Below are 20,514 nucleotides of genomic sequence, written 5' to 3'. Positions count from 1 at the left end.
ATTTCCCCTTAATATATTTGTATCTCTATTTGTATGCCCTCTTTTTCTCTTTCTGTCAATTTTAAAGAATTTATATTTTACATTTATTTCTTTATCTATTAATCCTTGAGTATTTTATTTTATTTATTTTTTTCATTGAAAGGTATGTTGTTCGTTTTGTACATACTGTTCTTTTCTGTTTCTTATCTTTTATACTGTATTCTTTATTATTATTGCAATAAAAAAAAAAAAAAAAAAAAAATCCCATTCAGAGTCAGTCAGTCCCCGAGGATTACCTCCTAGAGGCTTCAACAGTAATATCTAGACGAACTTCCATTAATTCAGCAGCTTCTTCTTCCTTTGGATCTGCTTGTCAGATATTCGTCCGTAACTTTTTATATGCTCTCAGTCAAGTTAGTTATATTAAGATATTGATTTGAAAAGAAAACCGATAACACTCAAATCCTTACTTATTTTGTTGAAACTACACCGTTACCTTTCTGAGATAATAATGCTGCTTTCTGGCTCAGTTTTTGACACGGCAGCATATGTTCACTTCCACATGTCTTTGTAAATGTTTGGCTGTTTATTAGTGTTTTTCTCCTTTTGCTAAAACTTCACCTAGACAACACCTTTTTTCCTGGAGTGACAAAAAATAAAAAATAAAAATGGTTAAGATAAGTAATCAAACATAACACTTATTTGTGATTCCTACTGCTAATGATATCTGTCACTACATGAAATTATCACGTAATTCAAGAAATGTGTTCCTGCAAGAACAAATGTGACAAACAACTATGCCAAGATCTTTATTTACATTTATATTTAGTCATTTAGCAGACGCTTTTATCCAAAGCAACTTACAAATGAGGACAACTGAAGCAATCAAAATCAACAAAAGAGCAATGATATGCAAGTGCTATAACAAGTCTCAGTCAGCTTAATCACAGTGCACTAGCAAGGTTTGTTTTTAAGAAAACGAGTAGAATAGTTCATCTTAGTAGTAGTATTTACAGTACAAATGCTTATTTACAGGAGATATTGGGATTACTGTAGACCAGTGGTTCTCAGTTCCAGTCCTGGAGAAGTATGAAGTGTGATAACATACCTCTGTAAATAAATACAGTGTGAATTCACGTCTCAGCACTTTAATGCCCTGTGAATGGAGCATCGGGGCAGAGTACCCGGTTAAGTCCACTTCGCAGGGCACTTACGATCAAACAGAGCAAACCTCTGAAGTGACCAGAGAAACATACAAAATGTGGACTGGGATTAAGAACCGCTGCTGTAGACTCTACGCAGTACATGGATGTTAAATGGTAGCCTACATATATACACATATTACAAATGTTACACATACTTGTAACATACACGTATTGAGAGCTACTGTCCCGCAGACTTCGGTTATAATGCCATCCAGTGCTCCACCACACCTGTCTGTAATTATCACCTTATGCTCAGCTGCTTCAGGTGTGGCTGACCGGGGCTAACATCACATACATATTACAAGAATGTGATTAAGATTTGAATTTGAGGAACTTCTGCCAGATCTTTTTTATGATATTCGGATGAGTACAGGTCCGTTCTGCCTCCTGTCTGGTCTCTCTGAGCTTCGCTTCATAATAACGCTTGTACTCTGTCATCTTACACTTGTTTAGTTGTTCCAGCTCTTTGATCTTCTCCTCTTTCTCTTGCTCAGACGCTGTCAGTGCCTCTATTCTCTCTTGCAGTTTCTTCATCTCTTCAGCAGATCTGGCCTCCAGTTCTCTCTGTATGTCTTGTAATTTGTTCTCATACAGCTTCTTCAGTTCCTCTGGTTTAGTTTTCAGCATGTTCTCCACGTCCTGGTAAGAGTCACTGGTGTAATGTTATTTTAAGCAAGTCGTGATGAAAAGAAGAAGCAAAGAAGAGAGAGAAAAGACACAAGCTCCAGTCGGACTCGGGCGAGGATACTGGTAAGCTGTCGGCCAAGGGCTGGCTATAGGGTCTAGGTTTAAGGCCCCTGCAGGTCTATACCAGATTTATGCAATTGGAAATGAATGTTTTGAATCAGGGGCTGTTTTCTAATTAAATGACAAAATTCTTAAGTTGTATTGTGTTGTCTAATTAATTTTTGTCATTTTTTACATTTTACGGATTCCCCTAATCTCTCAACCTAAGGAAATTGTGTAGTTTTAATGGTTTTCATAATGACTGTTTAATAACCATAACATGCATTAAGCCTTTATGTAAATTTAATTCTCTCATTTTTATATTTTTGATGCATTAGGCTGTAGCCTACGACTGTCACACGTTTTGAAATTAACTTCATAAAAAATAATTTTAAATACATTTTCTAATGATTTTTTTAAGGATGTTATAATGTTATATTATAATGCTATTGTTTTATTTCGTTATTTGATCTCCGTTTACAAAAAATATCAATTTCAGTCAGTTTGCAAACTGTCCCTTTGCGCCGCCTGGTGGTAGTTTCGTGAACAACTTTAACACGCGACTGACTGAGTAGCATCTGCCTGCAAAACCGGAGGCTGCATTTTCAGGACCGCAGTCCTAGGACCGCATTTCTAGGACCCTAGGTTTTTAGTGACAACGCCACCTACCGAATTAGAGGACCAGCGAAGATGGATGACAATCAGCGTGTGAGTATCAAATGTGAATCAATTTTTATTTGTTTAACATTAAAAACAATTGTGATGCATTTCATTGGAAAGTTAACATAGCCGAAGTGATCGTGATTTGCTAAATAGTCTTGAATGCATAGCCATCATATATTAGCCTCTAATGCTGTAAAATCAATTGTTAGCATTCATTTAACGAAACTGTTGCATGATAAGCCTGTGTTGAATTATTGACAGCACAATGAACTGTAGAACGTTTGATGTGAAAGCTTGTTAATTACTCATTGTTTTTCCATTTTAATTAAGTTAAAATAATCTTAATGTTTTAACTGTCACGTGCTCACAGTCAGGGGGGTGTAGGGGGTGGAATATTTTCAGTTCAGTTTCAGTTTCAGTTGATTGCTTTCAAAATCTACCTTAGTCTTGCTCCTTTCTCCAATTCTGCATATTCTAGCTTTAAAGTCAGTTGTTCCTTCACTAACAACTATCACACAATACACTTAAAAATCCTATTACCACAAAATAATTGTAATGATTGTGGCAAAATAATTTGCCCGTAGGACGTACTCAATGGGAAGACTTCAAAGTTGTATCCTCCGAAGTCCTTTCGCCAGGTGCCTGTCTACCTTGACAGTGAAGAACAACCTTTTTTGCTTTTCTGAAGTCAGTACTACATAAAACACCTACGCAACTGAGCTTCACGGATGAAGTGCAGGTAATCTGTGGTGTTCTATTTCCAGAGGTATGCATAGCACTATAATGTATTGTGCATGTTTCTGCCCTTTCAAACCCTACTGTATATTATACCTTATGCTACTTATGTACAGACCTGTGTGTATTTCAATTAGCAATTTTCTTTTGATAGGCCGTCATATACGGCCTGGCTGGGCTTCAGAATTGGTCTCTGCAGGATGCTGAGCAGGCCTTCCTCTCTGGTCCTGATTATCGTCACAGGTAAGAGTAGAAAATGGAATTGTTTTTACACAATGTCCAATGTATCCTTTTTTTAAGCGTTAACAGTATTTCTGTTAACCTAGCAGTGATTATGTTCTCCATTTACTGTTTCAGTGAAGTGGAAGAATTGAATAGGGTGATAGATAAACAACTGAGAAAAGAGGGGAGAGCATCCAGGTGGTAGGTAGTGCTGCTGCATACATCACAACGTGTGCTTTAAATATTTAAAGTCATGTCAATAATGTTATTTCTATTCAGATTTCTTGCATCTCTCTCTGTTATTTTTTTTTTCTCAGTTCAGATGGGCTTTATTGACATGAATGTTTCAAGAACCTTTGTTCCCACAACATCAAAATAAAATTTTTCCAAATCTTTGAACAGTATGCAATAATAGTATTATGAACATTAATTGGTATGAAGATTGATATAATTATTTTTGGATCGTGTATGTGTGTGTGTGTGCTCTGTGGTAACTAAGATCTTTTAAATATGAAATTAAAAATTAGAGAATAGAACATGTTCAACTAAATGTTCCTTATTTCATTCACTTCTCTCTCTTTCTCTCTCTTAGGACTCAGTGAAGACGTCGTCCATGAAGTTCTTTCTATGTGGTTCACATCATGAACAAATTTGTTTTTGTGTGTGTTCAAGTTCAACTGTTGTAATATATTATTTTATAAAATATACACAATCTTAAATCTACCCCCAGAGTCATCCTTGTGTCTTCCTCTGTACTTGAAAATGTGGTTGATCTAGTGACTGAAAAGACTATACCATGATTCCTTGTTTATTTTACTTGAGTTATTATATTATGCTACTTAGACCCAATGATTACTCAACATTCCTAGGAACCAGGTTTAATTGCAATAAAGAAAGTAGTATTTGGGTGTAATAAAACTTTAAAAAAACTCTAAAATTCTAATGTAGTTAAAACTGGTGGAAATACTGCCTTAGTGGCACTTTTTCGGTCCTCCAAAACTAGGGTCCTGGAAATGCGTTCCTGGGACTGTGGTTCTCCGGCTCGGTAGGTGGCGCTGTCACAAAAAACTAGGGTCCTAGAAGTGCGGTCCTACAACTATTGCAGACGGATAATATTGGACTGACTTGCATTTTGGTTGGCCACCTACTGTAGCAGAAAATCCTGCTAGGTGTAAATAGAATTTATAGCTATTTGCACTTGTAAACATTAAGTGTAACAGGGACATGAATTATATATATATGAAGGGCTAAACTGCCTCCTCATTTTAAAACACCACTGATCTCCATATATGTTGAACATCATTGTTCAGTATTAAAAGCAAACTTTCTGATGCACTGGTCAGTTTCTTGTCTGATTTTCACTCTTATTTCTCACACAGTCGTTTGCATGCAAAAAGCAGAAGTAACTGCAGCTTTTTTTAACACTTTGGACTCCTGAGCGCTTCAGTTTCGTGAAGGATTGCTTATCAGCATTTATTTAGCAGAAGTGCATTAAAACCGCAGCACATTTTTGGTTAAAGTGTCTTTACAGTTTCTAAAGTGTTTTTCCACTTTCTCTTCTGCTATCAACTGATCGCTTGCTTCTATGTTTGCACAAAAATATAAATTTTGTTCATATAAAAACTGAAATCCTCAGAAAAAGCATTCAGATTGCTATACTGAACTCATCTGTGTTTGCCTTAGCCTCTCACCAAGTTACATTTCATATTCGAAATCACAACATCTGACAACAGCTGTCTCAACAAAATGTTTCTTACACTCAAATTGTGTTAAAATAGAACATTTATCAGGCTAGTGAAGTCCTAAGTGCACATCTCTGAATACTGTAGTACAGCCAAAACAGCGTAGATCATTCATAAAACGTATATAAAAGAATGCTCATGCAAACGTCTACACCAATAAGCTCTGCTGTATTATAAACCAATGAAATTGAAGGTGGGCGGAGCGACACGTGTCACCCCACCTTAATGTGTTGCCCCGCCCCATCGTCCAGGGTGCACTCTGGAGCTACTCGCTGATTTTCACCAAGTCATTCCTTTCAAGTCACAAATGAGTCTCGAGTCAAATCCCAAGTCCTCAAAGAGTTAAAGTTAATGAGATAATTAAGAGACTAATTAAATGATGATTGTGCATTAGTGATGAACACCTGCTGTTATTGAGAATCACAGAGGATCAGATGTTGATGTTTTATTGGTTAAAATGATGCCACCATCATGGAGATCAGTGTTTGCTTTAGTTGGGCTCTTGACCCTTTTAATAACTCAAAGTAGTTTGCTTTTAAGCAATTGCAATACTGTTTCACAGCAAACATTTGTGCATTGCTGAATTAAAAGCTTGAGATTTGATTCTTTTGAGTTTAGTTTATACTTTCTGCTTCTAAGTCATTTGAATAAACATGAAGGTATCTTTCTTTGGTTTATTGCCTGGTGTTCAGCTGTTACTGAACTGTGAAAAAAGTCTTGTTAAACAAATGCCACTATAATGATTTAATATTGGGAAAAAATAACTGTAGCTCAGGCTTTTAAACATGAACACTTATATTATCCTCAACAGTAGTGACAATAATTTTTCATACTGCAGTGAATGATGGGAGTTTTTACTATGGTGTTACCCAGCATGCATTGCAGCATGAACCATTTTGTTGATTATCACCATTGTTGAGATTCATATGCTGGTTAGTGATGTCTGTGTGTGTCTAATTAGAATAAGAGTTCAAATATGTATATGCATTGCGTACAGTAGATTTAAGATTAATTCATTATAACTATTAGACCAATATTCCCCTTGTACGCTGTAATTTCACAGGGTTGTTTATTCAAAACGTAAACACACTAAAAAAAATTATTTTGGACATAAATAGACAGCATGCAGTGTTACAGACAGAGATCTAACACAGGAGTCACGGGTCAAGAGCCCAACTAAAGCAAACACTGCTCTCCATGATTGGTGGCATCATTTTAACCAATAAAACATCAACATTTAATTAGTCTCTTAATTATCTCATTAACTTTAACTCTTTGAGGACTTGGGATTTGACTCGAGACTCGTTGTGTCTTGAAAGGAATGACTTGGTTCCTCCTCTGGTGAAATCAGCTGCTGAGTTCATGGGTGGAATAAACACATGGCAGGACTTTTACTTTCTGACCCCTGGACTTTACACCTCTGCTGAAGGAGGAAATCTGAATTTTTAGGTTACCATTACGGTGGTCAATGTTTGCTTTAGTTGGGCTCTTGACCCTTGATTCTTTAACATTAGATTTTGTTTGGCTGCTGTTACAGAGTTAAACAACAGTTAGACAAGCCAAATAAAGAGGTGGTCTGGTGGTGTTGGTTATGTATTGTCATCGTCATTTGACCTGAATCTTTGTACTTTTTTGGAGCTTAATCTCTGAATTAGATTTACTTTGATTACAGCAGCTCTGTAATTCTACAGTGTAAGATCAGAAGTGTTCAGTATAATCCAAAGGGTTTCTTAAAAATTGTTCCGATTAAAAAAATAAAAAGTTATTTAGGCACACTCTAACATCAAGAATCAGAGTATGAATCTCAACAACGGTGATAAACAGCATATTCAGATAAACAGATCAACTCTGAATACTTGATGTCTGCGTGCCTAGATGAAAGCTTTTTTTTAAATTATTGTTAGATCAGAAGAGCTTTTAAAAATCTGTTTATGCTGAAAATTTGAGGTATTACACTGTACAATCACAGGATGGCAGATACTGTAAATCCAACTCAGAGATTCAAGTCAGATGATGATGATGTCAAAACATAACCAACACCCCCCGATCACCTTTTCTCTTGACTCGTCTTAACTGTTGTCTAACTCAGTTAAAGCAATCAAACAATATCGAATGTTAAACAGTCAAGGGTCAAGAATCCAACTAAAGCAAACATTGACCACCGTGATGGTGACCCAATGGTAAAACATGATTTTCTCCTTCGGTGATTCTGTTTGTTAACATCAGGTGTCTTCAATAATTCAGTTTTGGGGGCCTGGAAACACAAGCTTTTGAACACGATGCCTGTATCATCTCCATGTAAACAACAAAAACATGAATTAGTGAAAAAGGTGACGTCATGTGCATGTATATTATGTTTTTGCGCAGTGTTTCTTGATCGCCAACTACTGGCCTGACATGCATAACATAGTATCATTAGCATACACTCAAAAAAATGATTCGGTCTAAATTGTTCCAGTGTTCATGTGTTTCCACACTACAGAGTGTTCAAGTAGAATTGAAGCAGTGCTGGAGTTAAGAAGATAATTATGTGATGATTGATCATTAATGATGAACACCTGCTGTTATCAAGAAGAATCACTGAAGGATAGAGAAACACAAGAACTACAACTGACTTCAGCCACAGCTGAAGATGAAATCAACTGAAAAAAAAAGAAGACATTAAATCTCTCAAGATCTGATTAAACAGCTTCACAAACAGCATCAGACTGACTTTATTTCTGTCAGACTTCTAGAGAAGCTCTTATTGAGAATTAACAGAGGTTTAGATGCTTTATTGTTTTGTTTGAAATCACCATCAAATAGACCAGTGTTTCTTTTTGTTGGGCTCTTGACCCTTGACATTTTGGTGTTAATATTACGCTGGTTGCTTTAATTGTGTGATCATTTAAAACACACTTCGCTTAACCAGCGAAGCCAAGTGAAAAAGAGTTGTGGGTAGATCTTGTCACTGGTCACTGACCTCATTTCAAGTCCAATTTCTGATTACATAGACATTATACTGTTTTAGATTTTTTCGTAGCTTCATATCTTGCAGTATTGTAAATATCAGATAATTTTAATAATTTACAAATCACCTTGTGCACATAAAGTTTTCATCTGTAGCAACACAAAGACCACAGACATCAAGAATCAGTGTATGAATCTCAACAATGGTGACAGTCAAGAAAATATTCAGATAAAACTCTGAACATCACAAAACAAGCTACTAAAAGGCACAACTATAACAGCATACGTAAAATAAAATAGTAAGAATAAAAGAAAATAATCAGACAATTCAGCTGCGTTGTTTATTCATGCTGCAATGCATGCTGGGATACATGGGAGAGTCTTGTACTATGCTGGTACCCAGCATGCATTGCAACATGAAGCATTTTGTTGACTGTCACCATTGTTGAGATTCATATACTGATTCTTGATGTCTGTGATCTTTGCGTTGTTACAGATGAAAACTTTTTGAGCACAAAGTGATTTGTAAATTATTTAAATTATCTGATTTTACAAGACTACTACATCTGAAGCTATATAAAAAAATCTAAAGCAGTACTACATCCATACAATCAGATGTTGGACTTGAAATGAGATCGGTGGATCATTTGCCCACAACTTCTTTTTTTTTTTTTCTTAGCTTTGCTGGCTAAACGAAGTGTGTTCTATATAAACACACAATTAAAGCAACCAGTGTAATATTAACACCAACATGTCAAGGGTCAAGAGCCCAGAGCCGAACAAAAGGAAACACTGGTCTCTTTGATGGTGATTTCAAACAAAACAATAAAGCATCTAAACCTCTGTTAATTCTCAATAAGAGCTTCTCTAGAAGTCTGACAGAAATAAAGTCAATCTGATGTTGTTTGTGAAGCTGTTTAATCAGATCTTGAGAGATTTAATGTCTTCTTTTTTTTTCAGTTGATTTCATCTTCAGCTGTGGCTGAAGACAGTTGTAGTTCTTGTGTTTCTCTTTCCTTCGGTGATTCTTCTTGATAACAGCAGGTGTTCATCATTAATGATCAATCATCACATAATTATCTCCTTAATTCCAGCACTGCTTCAATTCTACTTGAACACTCTGTAGTGTGGAAACACATGAACACTGGAACAATTTAGACCGAATCATTTTTTTGAGTGCAGGAAACCTCATCTTTAATGATCAGGTGTTTGAGTCAGAAAAGAGCTCTTCATCAGTGACCAGAGTCTGTAAATCACACACTGGATCTGTTCATAACAGGAGCATGACAGTGATCGATACTCCAGACTTCAGATTCTCCACTCACACTGACTTTCATTCAGACTCGGAGCTGAAGAGAGCTCTTGAATTATGTTCAGCAGGAGCTCATGTCATCCTGTTCTTTCTGCTTTTAAGCACTTTCACTGAGCAGGAGATGGAGTTCATCAGTTGGTTTGAGCAGAAGCTCTCAGATTTACTCTAGTGCTCTTCACTCACGCAGATCAGAGACACATGAGATCCCTAGAAGAGACGATCGGGGTAAATCCTCGGTTATCTGCTTTTATCATAACACTGATCTCCATGATGGTGGCATCATTTTAACCAATAAAACATCAACATCTGATCCTCTGTGATTCTCAATAACAGCAGGTGTTCATTACTAATGCACAATCATCATTTAATTAGTCTCTTATTATAATCTCTAACTTTAACTCTTTGAGGACTTGGGATTTGACTCTAGACTCGTTTGTGTCTTGAAAGGAATGACTTGGTTCCTCCTCTGGTGAAATCAGCTGCTGAGTTCATGAGTGGAATAAACATATGTTAGGACTTTTACTTTCTGACCCCTGTATTGTCCACCTCTGTCTGTAATATATCTGCTTGTTTTACACTCTTTGGTCACCAGGTGGTATTGTGAGCAAATAAATCTTCCAGAAATTAACCCTTTTGTGAACCACTTGGCTGAAAAGCTGAAAGCTTCATGAGGCTTCATCTGGCCATCACTAGTATTATGTAATATATGGCATTATATGTTGCAGTATATTCCCATATATTTTTGTTTTGTAAGGAGAAATGATTAGTCAGGAGTCAAGAGGTGCAATACTGAGAGACTTTATTGAGATTCAGTTATAAAGCTATTGTTAAGCTATAGCAAACACTGCTTCCCTTTCTTCAGCCAATTTATATGCATTTGCCAAAATGTGTGCACTTACATATCCTGTTTATTATGTCTGTGATCATAATTTCTATATACCTTTTTGTGTATGCCCTGCTTCCTCTAAAAGCTGCAGGGCGGCAGCCTTACCCTGTGTTTAAGTTTCAAGCAGAATATGAAGAATATGTAAGCACATGAGCCAAAACATTTATAGAAAACAAATACAGAATAAACACACACACTGCACAGTTTAACTGATCCATCCCTGCCTATAGACGCTTTGATAGGCTCCTCAATGCCCACAACCCTACAGAAGTTATGCAGTTTGACGAAGTCAACCAGTTCCTCCTACAGATCCAAAAGCAGAAGTAGAGCTTTGCTGCTCGGTCGAGTTCAGGTTAATGTTTAATGAATAGCTTCGGGCTCGGCTCGGACTCGTGTTTGTCACAACATGCAAAGCGTGCAAAACAGCTCCAACAGCAGCTCCAGCAATATTTCTATTAAGAACTCCATCTAAAGTTCCAGCAGCAGCACTGCCAACGAAACCTCCACCTACTGCTCCAACAGTAGCTCCATCAAGAGCTCCACTAACAGCTCCATCACAAACTCCAGCAAGAGTTTTACTAGTAACTCCACCAACAACAGCTCCACCTACAGATCCAGCAGCCGCTCCAACAGCAGTGAGACCAGAAAATCCACCAAGAGCTGCACCAGTAAGTCCAACAACAGCTCCACCAGTAGCTCCAGCAACAGCTCCAACAACAGCAGCACCGATAACAGATTTAGCACGAACTCCACCAACAATACCAGCTACAACAGCTGCAAAATAAAAATAGCGCTGATGCTTCTAAAAAAAAAAAAAAAAGAAACTGCATAAATCTGCCCTCTTTTTTTCCACCTTCTCCTCTTGTTGTTCTCTCTCGTCTTCCTCTCTCTGCCTCACTGCTCTGCAGAGGTGGACAATCCAGGGATCAGAAAGTAAAAGTGCCAAATACCGGCGCCAAATCGATACTTTTAAAACGGTGCCTGAACCAATACTTGTTTTATATATATATATATATATATACACTGTATATGGAACTCATGAAGCTCCAGGAAATTCCCAACATGGACAAAGGCATTGCTATCGCTGTAACTGAGTAAACAGAAGATATAAACTTATTGAATAATAAAACTAATACGTTGATATCGCTGTAACTGAGTAAAAAAAAAAACATAAACGTTTTAAATGACAAAATGAACACATCAAACACTTGATTATGACAATATACAGAAGTGTTTTGAGCTGTTTGTTGTTTGTTTTTTTTGTTGACTCACACAAAGATCAAGAACCAGCGCATGAATCTCAACAATGGTGACAATCAATGCAAAAATTATTTTGTGACTTTTGCGGCTTGTTTTGTGATGTTCAGAGTTGACGGTCACCATTGGCAAGGTCGAGGTTCATACGCAGATTCATGAGTTTATGTAATCCTAATCCAATAATAACACACTCCAGATGTGATTTGTGATCACTACTCATTGCTAAAATCATCACCTCATTAAATTTTCTCAAGCACTTTCAGCTGTATCAAATGTACTTTAGACATGCACATTTACAGCAATCAGAGAAAAACTAGTGCTAAAAAGTCAAGGATCAAGCGCCCAACTAAATCAAGCGCTTATCTCCACAATGGTGACTTCAAACTTTATAATTTTCAATAAAACATCAACATCTTCACTTAAGTAATTATTCCTAACTGGAGAAATCAAGTTACATCTATTAAGAGTTATGCTTCAGTAAAACTTGTTTTTTCATTTGGTTGAATTCAGTTATAATCAGTAACCTTAAATAATTTATTTCATTTAAACAAAACCAGTTATTGTAGATGTTACCAGTTGACATAGAATTTCTAAATTGAACCAACTAAACACTTTTTTCAGTGTAGAGTGCCAACAGTGACAGCTTATCTGGTATCGTTACTGGCAGCAACTCCAGCAAAAGCTCCAGCAACACCTCCAGCTAAAGCTCCAATACCAGCTCCAATACCAGCTCCAACACCAGCTCCAGTAGCAACAGCTCCAGTAGCAGCAGCTCCAGTAGCAGCTGCACCAATAGAAGCTGAAAGAGAAATTCCAGCAATAGTACCTGAAACAGTAGCTCCTCCACCACTAACAGCTGTTACTACAGCTCCAACACCAGCTCCAAATGCAGCTCCAACACCAGTTAAAACCAAAGCTCCAATAACGACTCCACAAACAACAAAAGCTGCCATTTGAAAATGTCTCTTGTACTTGGAGAAAAAATAAAAATCCATTCTGGTTTGTTGTTTCTCTCTCTGATTTAGACTTTATCTCTGCTCTGACTCTCTCCTCTGTCTCTTTTCTCACTCTCTCAACCTCCTCTTGTATTTGCTTCTCCTCTTGTTGTTTCTCTCTGATTTAGACTTTATCTCTGCTCTGACTCTCTCCTCTGTCTCTTTTCTCACTCTCTCAACCTCCTCTTGTATTTGCTTCTCCTCTTGTTGTTTTCTCTGCTCTTCCTCTCTCTGCTTCTCTGCTCCAAGTCTTTCTAGTTCAGATCGCTTAGCTTCATACTCTGCTCTGACTCTCTCCTCTGTCTCTTGTATCACTCTCTCAATCTCCTCTTGTATTTGTCTCTCATCTTGTTGTTTTCTCTGCTCTTCCTCTCTCTGTCTCTGCTCTTCTTCCTCTCGTCTGAATCTCTGAGCATCTTCAAACATCTGGTTACTGTAGTGTCCTCCTCCATTCTGCTCTATCATTGAGTCAATCTTCTGCAGGAGATCATTCACCTGCTCTCTGTTATTCAGATCTTTATTGTTGAAGACGTGATATCTGTCTCCACACTTCTGAACTAGATCTCTTAATCTGCAGTTCTGCTCAATGAGTTTCTCTACTGACTCTTCTTCCAGCAGATCTCCATGAGTGAAGAGAATGAAGGAGTATTTTAACACCTCCTGACCAAACATCATCTCAATGATCTGAGGAATCTGCAGCTCGTGTTCAGTGAATCTGTCTGTTACTCTCAACACAATGAGGAAAAGCGTGCGGTCCAGGACTGGATATATAAACACTTCTGGCTATCTCCTCAGCTAACTCTTCAGGTTTCATCTGTGTATCAAAGAATCCAGGAGTATCCACTACAGTCACAGATCTGCCTGAAACAGTGGTGTGTTCCTTTGAACATTCACTGGTTACTGAACTCATTCGCTGTAAAGATATAAGCTCTCTCTGTCCCAGGATTGTGTTTCCAGTTGCACTCTTCCCAACTCCACTTTTACCCAGAAGAACAAGTCGTCTGGATGAGAGACTGGAGACTTGTTCAGACTTGTCTTGTTCACAATCTTTCAGTCCTTTTCTTACAGCTGAATTCTGAATCTCTGATACTTCTTCTTCTACATAATATAGAAACAATAAAAATAAATAATAATAATAACGTTTTTAGAATAAAACATGCCCAGTATATTTATATAATATTACTATAAAAGACTCACCGACGTTGATGTTGAAGTATGACTTCATTATTTTTATTAACAGCATTTGAACTTGTCCAGCTTGTTCTTTTGCCTTGTTGTTGAACACGTAGTATCTCTGATCATATTTCTGAATGAGGTTCTTCAGTTCTTCAGTGTCATCAAGGAATTCATTTATAGTCATGTTTCCATCCTCCAGTTCGTCTCCTCTGGTGAAGAGGATCCAGGTTTTCTTCAGGCGCTCGTCTCCCAGCAGTTTCTCAATCTTCTCCACAGCTTCTCTTTCTTCTTCAGTGAATCTGTCAGCTTTGATCACCAGCAGAAACACACAGGGACCTGATTCACATCTCTGAAGAACCTCTTCATTTATCATCTGCTGAATCTCATCTTCATTCATCTCTGTGTTGAATAATCCTGGTGTGTCATAAACAGTGACTTCCATACCACCAACGGATCCAGATTCAACAGCAACATCTCGAGTGACTGATCTAGAACTTTTCTTTGAGACAAAAGCTTCTCGTCCAAGTATTGTGTTTCCTGATGCACTTATCCCAGCCATGGTTTTTCCCAGCAACACCACATTAAAACGTGTATTTGGTTCCATTTTCAGTGTGTAGCCTAAAACTAAATAATATGACTTAGTGTCAGACAGAATCAAGTATTATATTCGTTTTCTAATAATCATTATTAGATGTTTAACATTGAAGAATCTTTTGAATACTCGTATGAATCTTCTCCTATTGACAGGCACAGATTAACACACCGGCTGGACACCAGACCATGAGCTGTCTGGAGGTAAATCCAATAGCTACCTACACTGAACAAAATTATAAACGCAACACTTTTGTTTTTTCCCCCATTTTTCATGAGCTGAACTCAAAGATCTAAGACATTTTCTATGTACACAAAAGGCCTATTTCTCTCAAATATTGTTCACAAATCTGTCTAAATCTGTGTTAGTGAGCACTTCTCCTTTGCCGAGATACTCCATCCACCTCACAGGTGCGGCATATCAAGATGCTGATTAGACAGCACGATTATTGCACAGGTGTGCCTTAGGCTGGTCACAATAAAAGGACACTCTAAAATGTGCAGTTTTACTGTAAAAACCAGTCAGTAAATAGTATCAAACATGCTCAATGGGTGACATGTCCGGTGAGTATGCTGGCCATGTAAGAACTGGGACGTTTTCAACTGTGGCAATGTGCTGTGTGATAAAACTGCACATTTTAGAGTGGCCTTTCATTGTGGCCAGCCTAAGGCACACCTGTGCAATAATCATGCTGTCTAATCAGCATCTTGATATGCCACACCTGTGAGGTAGATGGAGTATCTCGGCAAAGGAGAAGTGCTCACTAACACAGATTTAGACAGATTTGTCTTACATAGAAATACATAGAAAAAGTCTTAGATCTTTGTGTTCAGCTCATGAAAAATGGGGGAAAAAACAAAAGTGTTGCGTTTATAATTTTGTTCAGTGTAATTACAGTAACAAAGCATTCTTAAAGGCTGTGGAAAAATGTGCTTATCTTGGCATTTGTGAAGTTAATCAAACAAATAATTTCAAATGAAATGAAATTAGGATAGGGATTTAAAAACTGTATCTTCAGTTTTGCTATTTGCACCTTCATATTTGTAAACAGTTAGTCGATATATCACTTTATCCTGAGGATCTAAGAATATTTTTGATAAAATTTCAGCATCCCATTTACAGTTTTGTGATGCTTGCTTAGCAAACATTTTTATAGGATCTTGTGTATTAAAGGAAAGCATAATCAGAAATTTCAGTTTATATCCTGAGAATTCAGAGTATAACACTGTGGGCACAGATTATCATACCTCAATAAAAATGATCCTCTACAAAGGCTCTGTATAGACACTCCCTTCTGAAATCCTAGAAAGAGATGAAGAAAATGCAGTTTCTGATGAGGAAGTATGTGATTTGCTTAGAAGTGTCATGTTCATTCAAAATACCACAGACCTTTAGATTGCTTTATTTTTATTATTATTATTATTATTATTACTTTTTAGCGTGAAGGCGAAAAAAATAGAAATAAAATAAATTAAATAACGGATTTCTGTACGAGAATAAAGTTTAACGGGGAACGTTAACTATTGGGACTCTCCAGTGTATGTGCCTTTCTTAAATAAAACTAAAGTTTCATTAAGTTTTTATTTAAAGAATGAGTATTGAATTTCTGTGTTTAAAATAAACTTGTGAAAAAGAAGTGTTCTTAATTGCTGTAAAAGTGTACGTTTTGTGTACTTAAATTATTAAAAGTATACTTTTTAAAAAGTGCACTTGCAGATAATAACATAATTTAAATTAAAGGCCACTTAAGTGTACTTAAAGAGAGTACACTTTAATGACAATAGGTCTTAACATACTTAAGTGCACTTTTTAAAAATGCACTTTATAATAATGTCTAATTAAGTATTGCTTAAACATACATTTCACATAATTATGATTTTATTGTGTTTTAAATAAGTACACTTATTTTGACATTTATAAATATATTAAAGCTCATGTAAAATAATTTTAATTTCAACTTTAGTGTGTTCTTCAAAATTACTTTTGTTAATGTATTTTAAATGTATTTAGTCTATAATATATAGCCTACACTGTAAAAAATTGTGCCATTAAATAACAGTAATTTACTGGCAGCAGAGTTGCCAGTAATGTACTGTTAATTTACAGCCATCTACCGTTACTTTACAGCTCTTCATTTTTACAGCATGTTACTGTTATACTTCCATGGAAATGAACTTTGCTCCAATTGCTTCAAACAGTTCAAGTTTCAAATACTAGTGTTCATACGGTATTAGTAATGTGAATTTATATAATTTGAGTCCACTGAGAAAAAATATTTCTTAGTATAAAACTGCAAACACTTTAAATAACTAAAAACATGTCTTTAACTCAAATCATTGCAGTTCATCATCAGCTATAACACATGCATACGCTGGAATATTTAACAAAAAGATCATTGCTGCTTAAGCAACTGCACAGTTACTTTAAATAAAGCAGTAGAACATCAGCATTTGTGTCTCATCATTGACTGAAGCACAGGCTGTACTCTCCAGCACAATGGTGACCCACAAAACTACATTAAACTAACAGATCTCTCTTGTACAAACACACATTAATACAGTTCAGTTTAATATTTACTCTCCTTATCAGTTCATGACTTTGCATAACTGTTTTCTGTAGACCTTCACTAATATTTCAGTAAAAATAACTTTTTTCGTTTGGTTAATCTGACTGTTACGTTTTACAGAATTAACGGTAATCTACTGGCAGCACGGTTGCCAGTAAATAACTGTTTTTCTACAGTTTATTGCTGTTAAATTACATTTCATGCTGTTTTTTCATCTTACATCTTTAACCCTTTAAACCCCACAACAAAATCCTCAGTTTTAAATGAACACTTATAATGTGTGCACACTACAGAGTGTTAGAGTAACACTGAATCAGTACTGAAGTTAATGAGATAAGTATGTGATTAATTAAATGATGATTGAGCATTAAGTGATGAACAGCTGCTGTTAACAAGCAGAATCACTGAAGAAAGAGAAACACAAGAACTACAACTGACTTCAGACACAGCTTAGATAAAATCAACTGAAATAAAGAAGATATTAAATCTCTCAAGATCTGATTAAACAACTCCCAAAACAACATTACTTCACACATGACTAACCAGACTGATGCTATTTCCATCAGACGTTCAGAGAAATGCAAGTTTTTTTTTTTTATTATTATTATTATATAAAGTACCATGATGGAGATCAGTGTTAGCTTTAGTTGGGCTCTTGACCTTGACTTTTTAAAATCAAGTTTTCTTTGGTTGCTATACACGTGTTTTAAAACACCTTTATTATGGCAAAAAGAACCAAAGCAAAAACTGTAATAGTGTTAGTTATGTTTTGTTAATAACATAGCCATTATTAAACACCATATTTGCTGATTTATTCTAGCATCTCTTCTGTTATCAAAGTGATGATTTAATAACAGCCTGCTCACTCTTTTGCTCTAGTTTATGTAAGACTGTTAAAAAGAGGACTGACAATTAAAAAAAAAAAAAAAACTCTAAAGTGCTATGAAACACCCAGCATGCATTGCAACATGAAGCTTTTGACTCACCATTGTTGAGATTCATATGCTGATTCTTGATGCCTGTATGGGTCTTAATTATGCTGTTGTATTGAAGCTTTTGTGCATAAGTTTTACAGTTTGTCGTAATAGATTGTTATTTTGCTGTATCATGCACACATAAATAACATCAAAAAAAAAAAAAAAAACGCTGCTTCATTAAAGACTGAATGAGATCAGTGATGATTCGTGATGATTCATGATGCTTACGATCCAAAAACACTTCTTACAAATTTGTTTTTGGGCTTTTCTTGCTATAACAAAGGTGCTTACAAACACTATTACATCAACAAAAAAAAAATCAAGCATTACAAAGCCAAGGGTCAAGAGCCCAACTAAAGCAAACGCTGATCGCCATAATGGTGAGGTCAAACGAAACGTTTTCAATAAAGCATCTAAATGTCTATTAATTCTCAAGTAATTTTGTTGATATATGGCAGAAATAAAGTCAGACTGTGATGTGTGAAGCTGGTGATGCTGTTTGTGGAGTTGTTTAATCATCCTCTGCTGTTTTATTTCAGTTGATTTCATCTAAGGCTGTGTCTGAAGTCAGTTGTAGTTTCATTTTCCTCTTTTCTCCAGTGATTCTGCTTGTTACCAGCAGCTGTTCATCATTGGCTGAATTCACTCATTAGTGTTCATTCTCTCTGTCAGGTGGGCTATATTAGTAAACTCATGTAGGGAATAGTGAATGAGGGTGTAGGGTGTGATTTGAAACACAGTCTCTGAGTGTCGACTCTGAGCGCTATTACTTCACAGGACTGCAGAAGGCTACTTTCTCGAAAACAACAAATATTACCCAGAATTCATTGTTTTTTACGGGATTTTATTGTTGTAATGAAAAAACAGGATGTTACTCTCAGAATATGGCCATTTTTTTTACAGCAATTTTTTTACAGTGTGCGTTTGAGCTGATCGGATATCTAGGCTATCTGATTTGTTAAAACATATTAACACTTGGCCACATAAATGTGTCGTCGCAAAACGGATCTTCAATTCCCGCTCTATATTTAAATTTAACGAATTTCACGTCAACGAAATCAGTCTGGAATGCGGCCCAGAACACCTCCTGAAGTGGTTTGAGCGATCGGATTTATTTTACAAAATGCATGAAGTGATAAGGTGTAAACAACCCCTAATTTTTTTTTTTTTTTTATATATTATTTTTCATTAAAATGAAGTTGTCTAGTAGATTGTATTTAACATACAAAAGAGTGACGCGGAAGTATAGAAATTCTACATTGATTAAAAAAAAAAAAAAAAACTGCGCTGGTATGGGATTGGATCGGAATTGGCCGATACTCAGAATTTTCTGGATCGGATCGAATTTGAAAAAATTGTATAGTTGCATCCCTAATAAAAATAGAAACCGAGGCAGGCTAATGGCTTCCTGTGGTACATTACCATTTCAGTCTTGTGTTTTAAAAAGACTCAGAAAAGTAGTCAAAGGCCTGTATCAAATTCTGGGATGCCTCTCCCAAAAGCATAGCGAGCCTAATTTGATTTTAGGCCATTAATTGCTATCATAATGGACGGTTATGGTCTCTGTGGACGGTTTAGGCATGTACCATGCTTTTGGGAAAAGCAGTCCTGGTTAGTTTTAGCTTAAACCGTTAACTTACCCAAACCCGAAAGCATTAGTGCACCGACAAGCCTTAAGACACAAACATTTCTTTAAGTTCTAGCTACAATGAATCAGCGGAGAATTTGCCAAACTAATTCACGTATTTCCAGAAGAACACGTTTGTTAAATATACATTAATGTAAATGAACTTACAGAGATGCTCACAAAACGGCCGATGTAAGATGTCTTCTGTCAGAAAAGAGCTTCAACAAAATGTCCGTATTGAAATGTTACTTTCACTTTCAGCAGCGTCTCTTATTGAATCATGTGACGCTGTTTGTCTCCAATAGGAGGCGCTGTGATTCCAGCAGACGAAGCAGAGTCATTACATAAAATATTTATAACATTAATCATTTCACGTGTAAGAAGTGAAGATGATTTAATGTTCAGTTGGGATTAAAGTGTTTCTGTTCTGTCTGAGTTTTGTGAAGTTACCGTTGTGCACTTTGAACAACACAGTCCTTCTAGCGCCACGTTATTTTGATGTGCGCGCATATACTACACGTTACGGTAATAGCGTGTAAAACCCCAGATCAGACTTGGGTAAAGTTGGTTTTATATTCGCACATTCACACCATTCACTCATTCCCGCGGTCAGTAACTTTCTAATAATATTTGTGATAAAGTTATTATTATTATTATTTATTTATTTACAAATTCTAATCAGCGACATAATTGTCAACCTACTTCATTTATTTTCTCAATCGATCAAAATGGCCAAATATTGTTTTGATGGCATATTTACTTGTGAATGTCCTCTGTATGTCTAATGTAGTGCGGGGACCTCTAAAAAAGTTCTAATTGTTTTCATTGTGTGCAAATAACAGACAACTACGTTTTCGCCAACTACAGATGGACACACAAATATCACTCACATTATCTTGTCATTC

General features: G+C 36.3%; 2 protein-coding genes across 2 annotated transcripts in view; one reads left to right on the top strand and one right to left on the bottom strand.

The window, feature by feature from the left end:
• Positions 1–20,514, top strand: part of LOC131529680 (GTPase IMAP family member 9-like) — a 277,942-nt gene that overhangs the window by 21,953 nt on the left and 235,475 nt on the right. The gene's annotated exons all lie outside the window — the stretch shown is intronic.
• Positions 776–19,945, bottom strand: LOC131529687 (GTPase IMAP family member 9-like). Its single transcript, XM_058759512.1, is given in 7 exon segments — positions 776–1,836; positions 10,178–10,181; positions 13,106–13,415; positions 13,417–13,769; positions 13,869–14,471; positions 15,687–15,741; positions 19,778–19,945. Coding segments are annotated over 5 exon segments (1,590 nt in total). The 5' UTR covers positions 14,452–14,471; positions 15,687–15,741; positions 19,778–19,945; the 3' UTR covers positions 776–1,496.

Source organism: Onychostoma macrolepis, chromosome 22 (assembly GCF_012432095.1).
Source record: "Onychostoma macrolepis isolate SWU-2019 chromosome 22, ASM1243209v1, whole genome shotgun sequence".
NCBI classification, from domain to species: Eukaryota; Metazoa; Chordata; class Actinopteri; order Cypriniformes; family Cyprinidae; genus Onychostoma; species Onychostoma macrolepis.
This window is presented reverse-complemented; position numbering and strand designations above follow the sequence as displayed.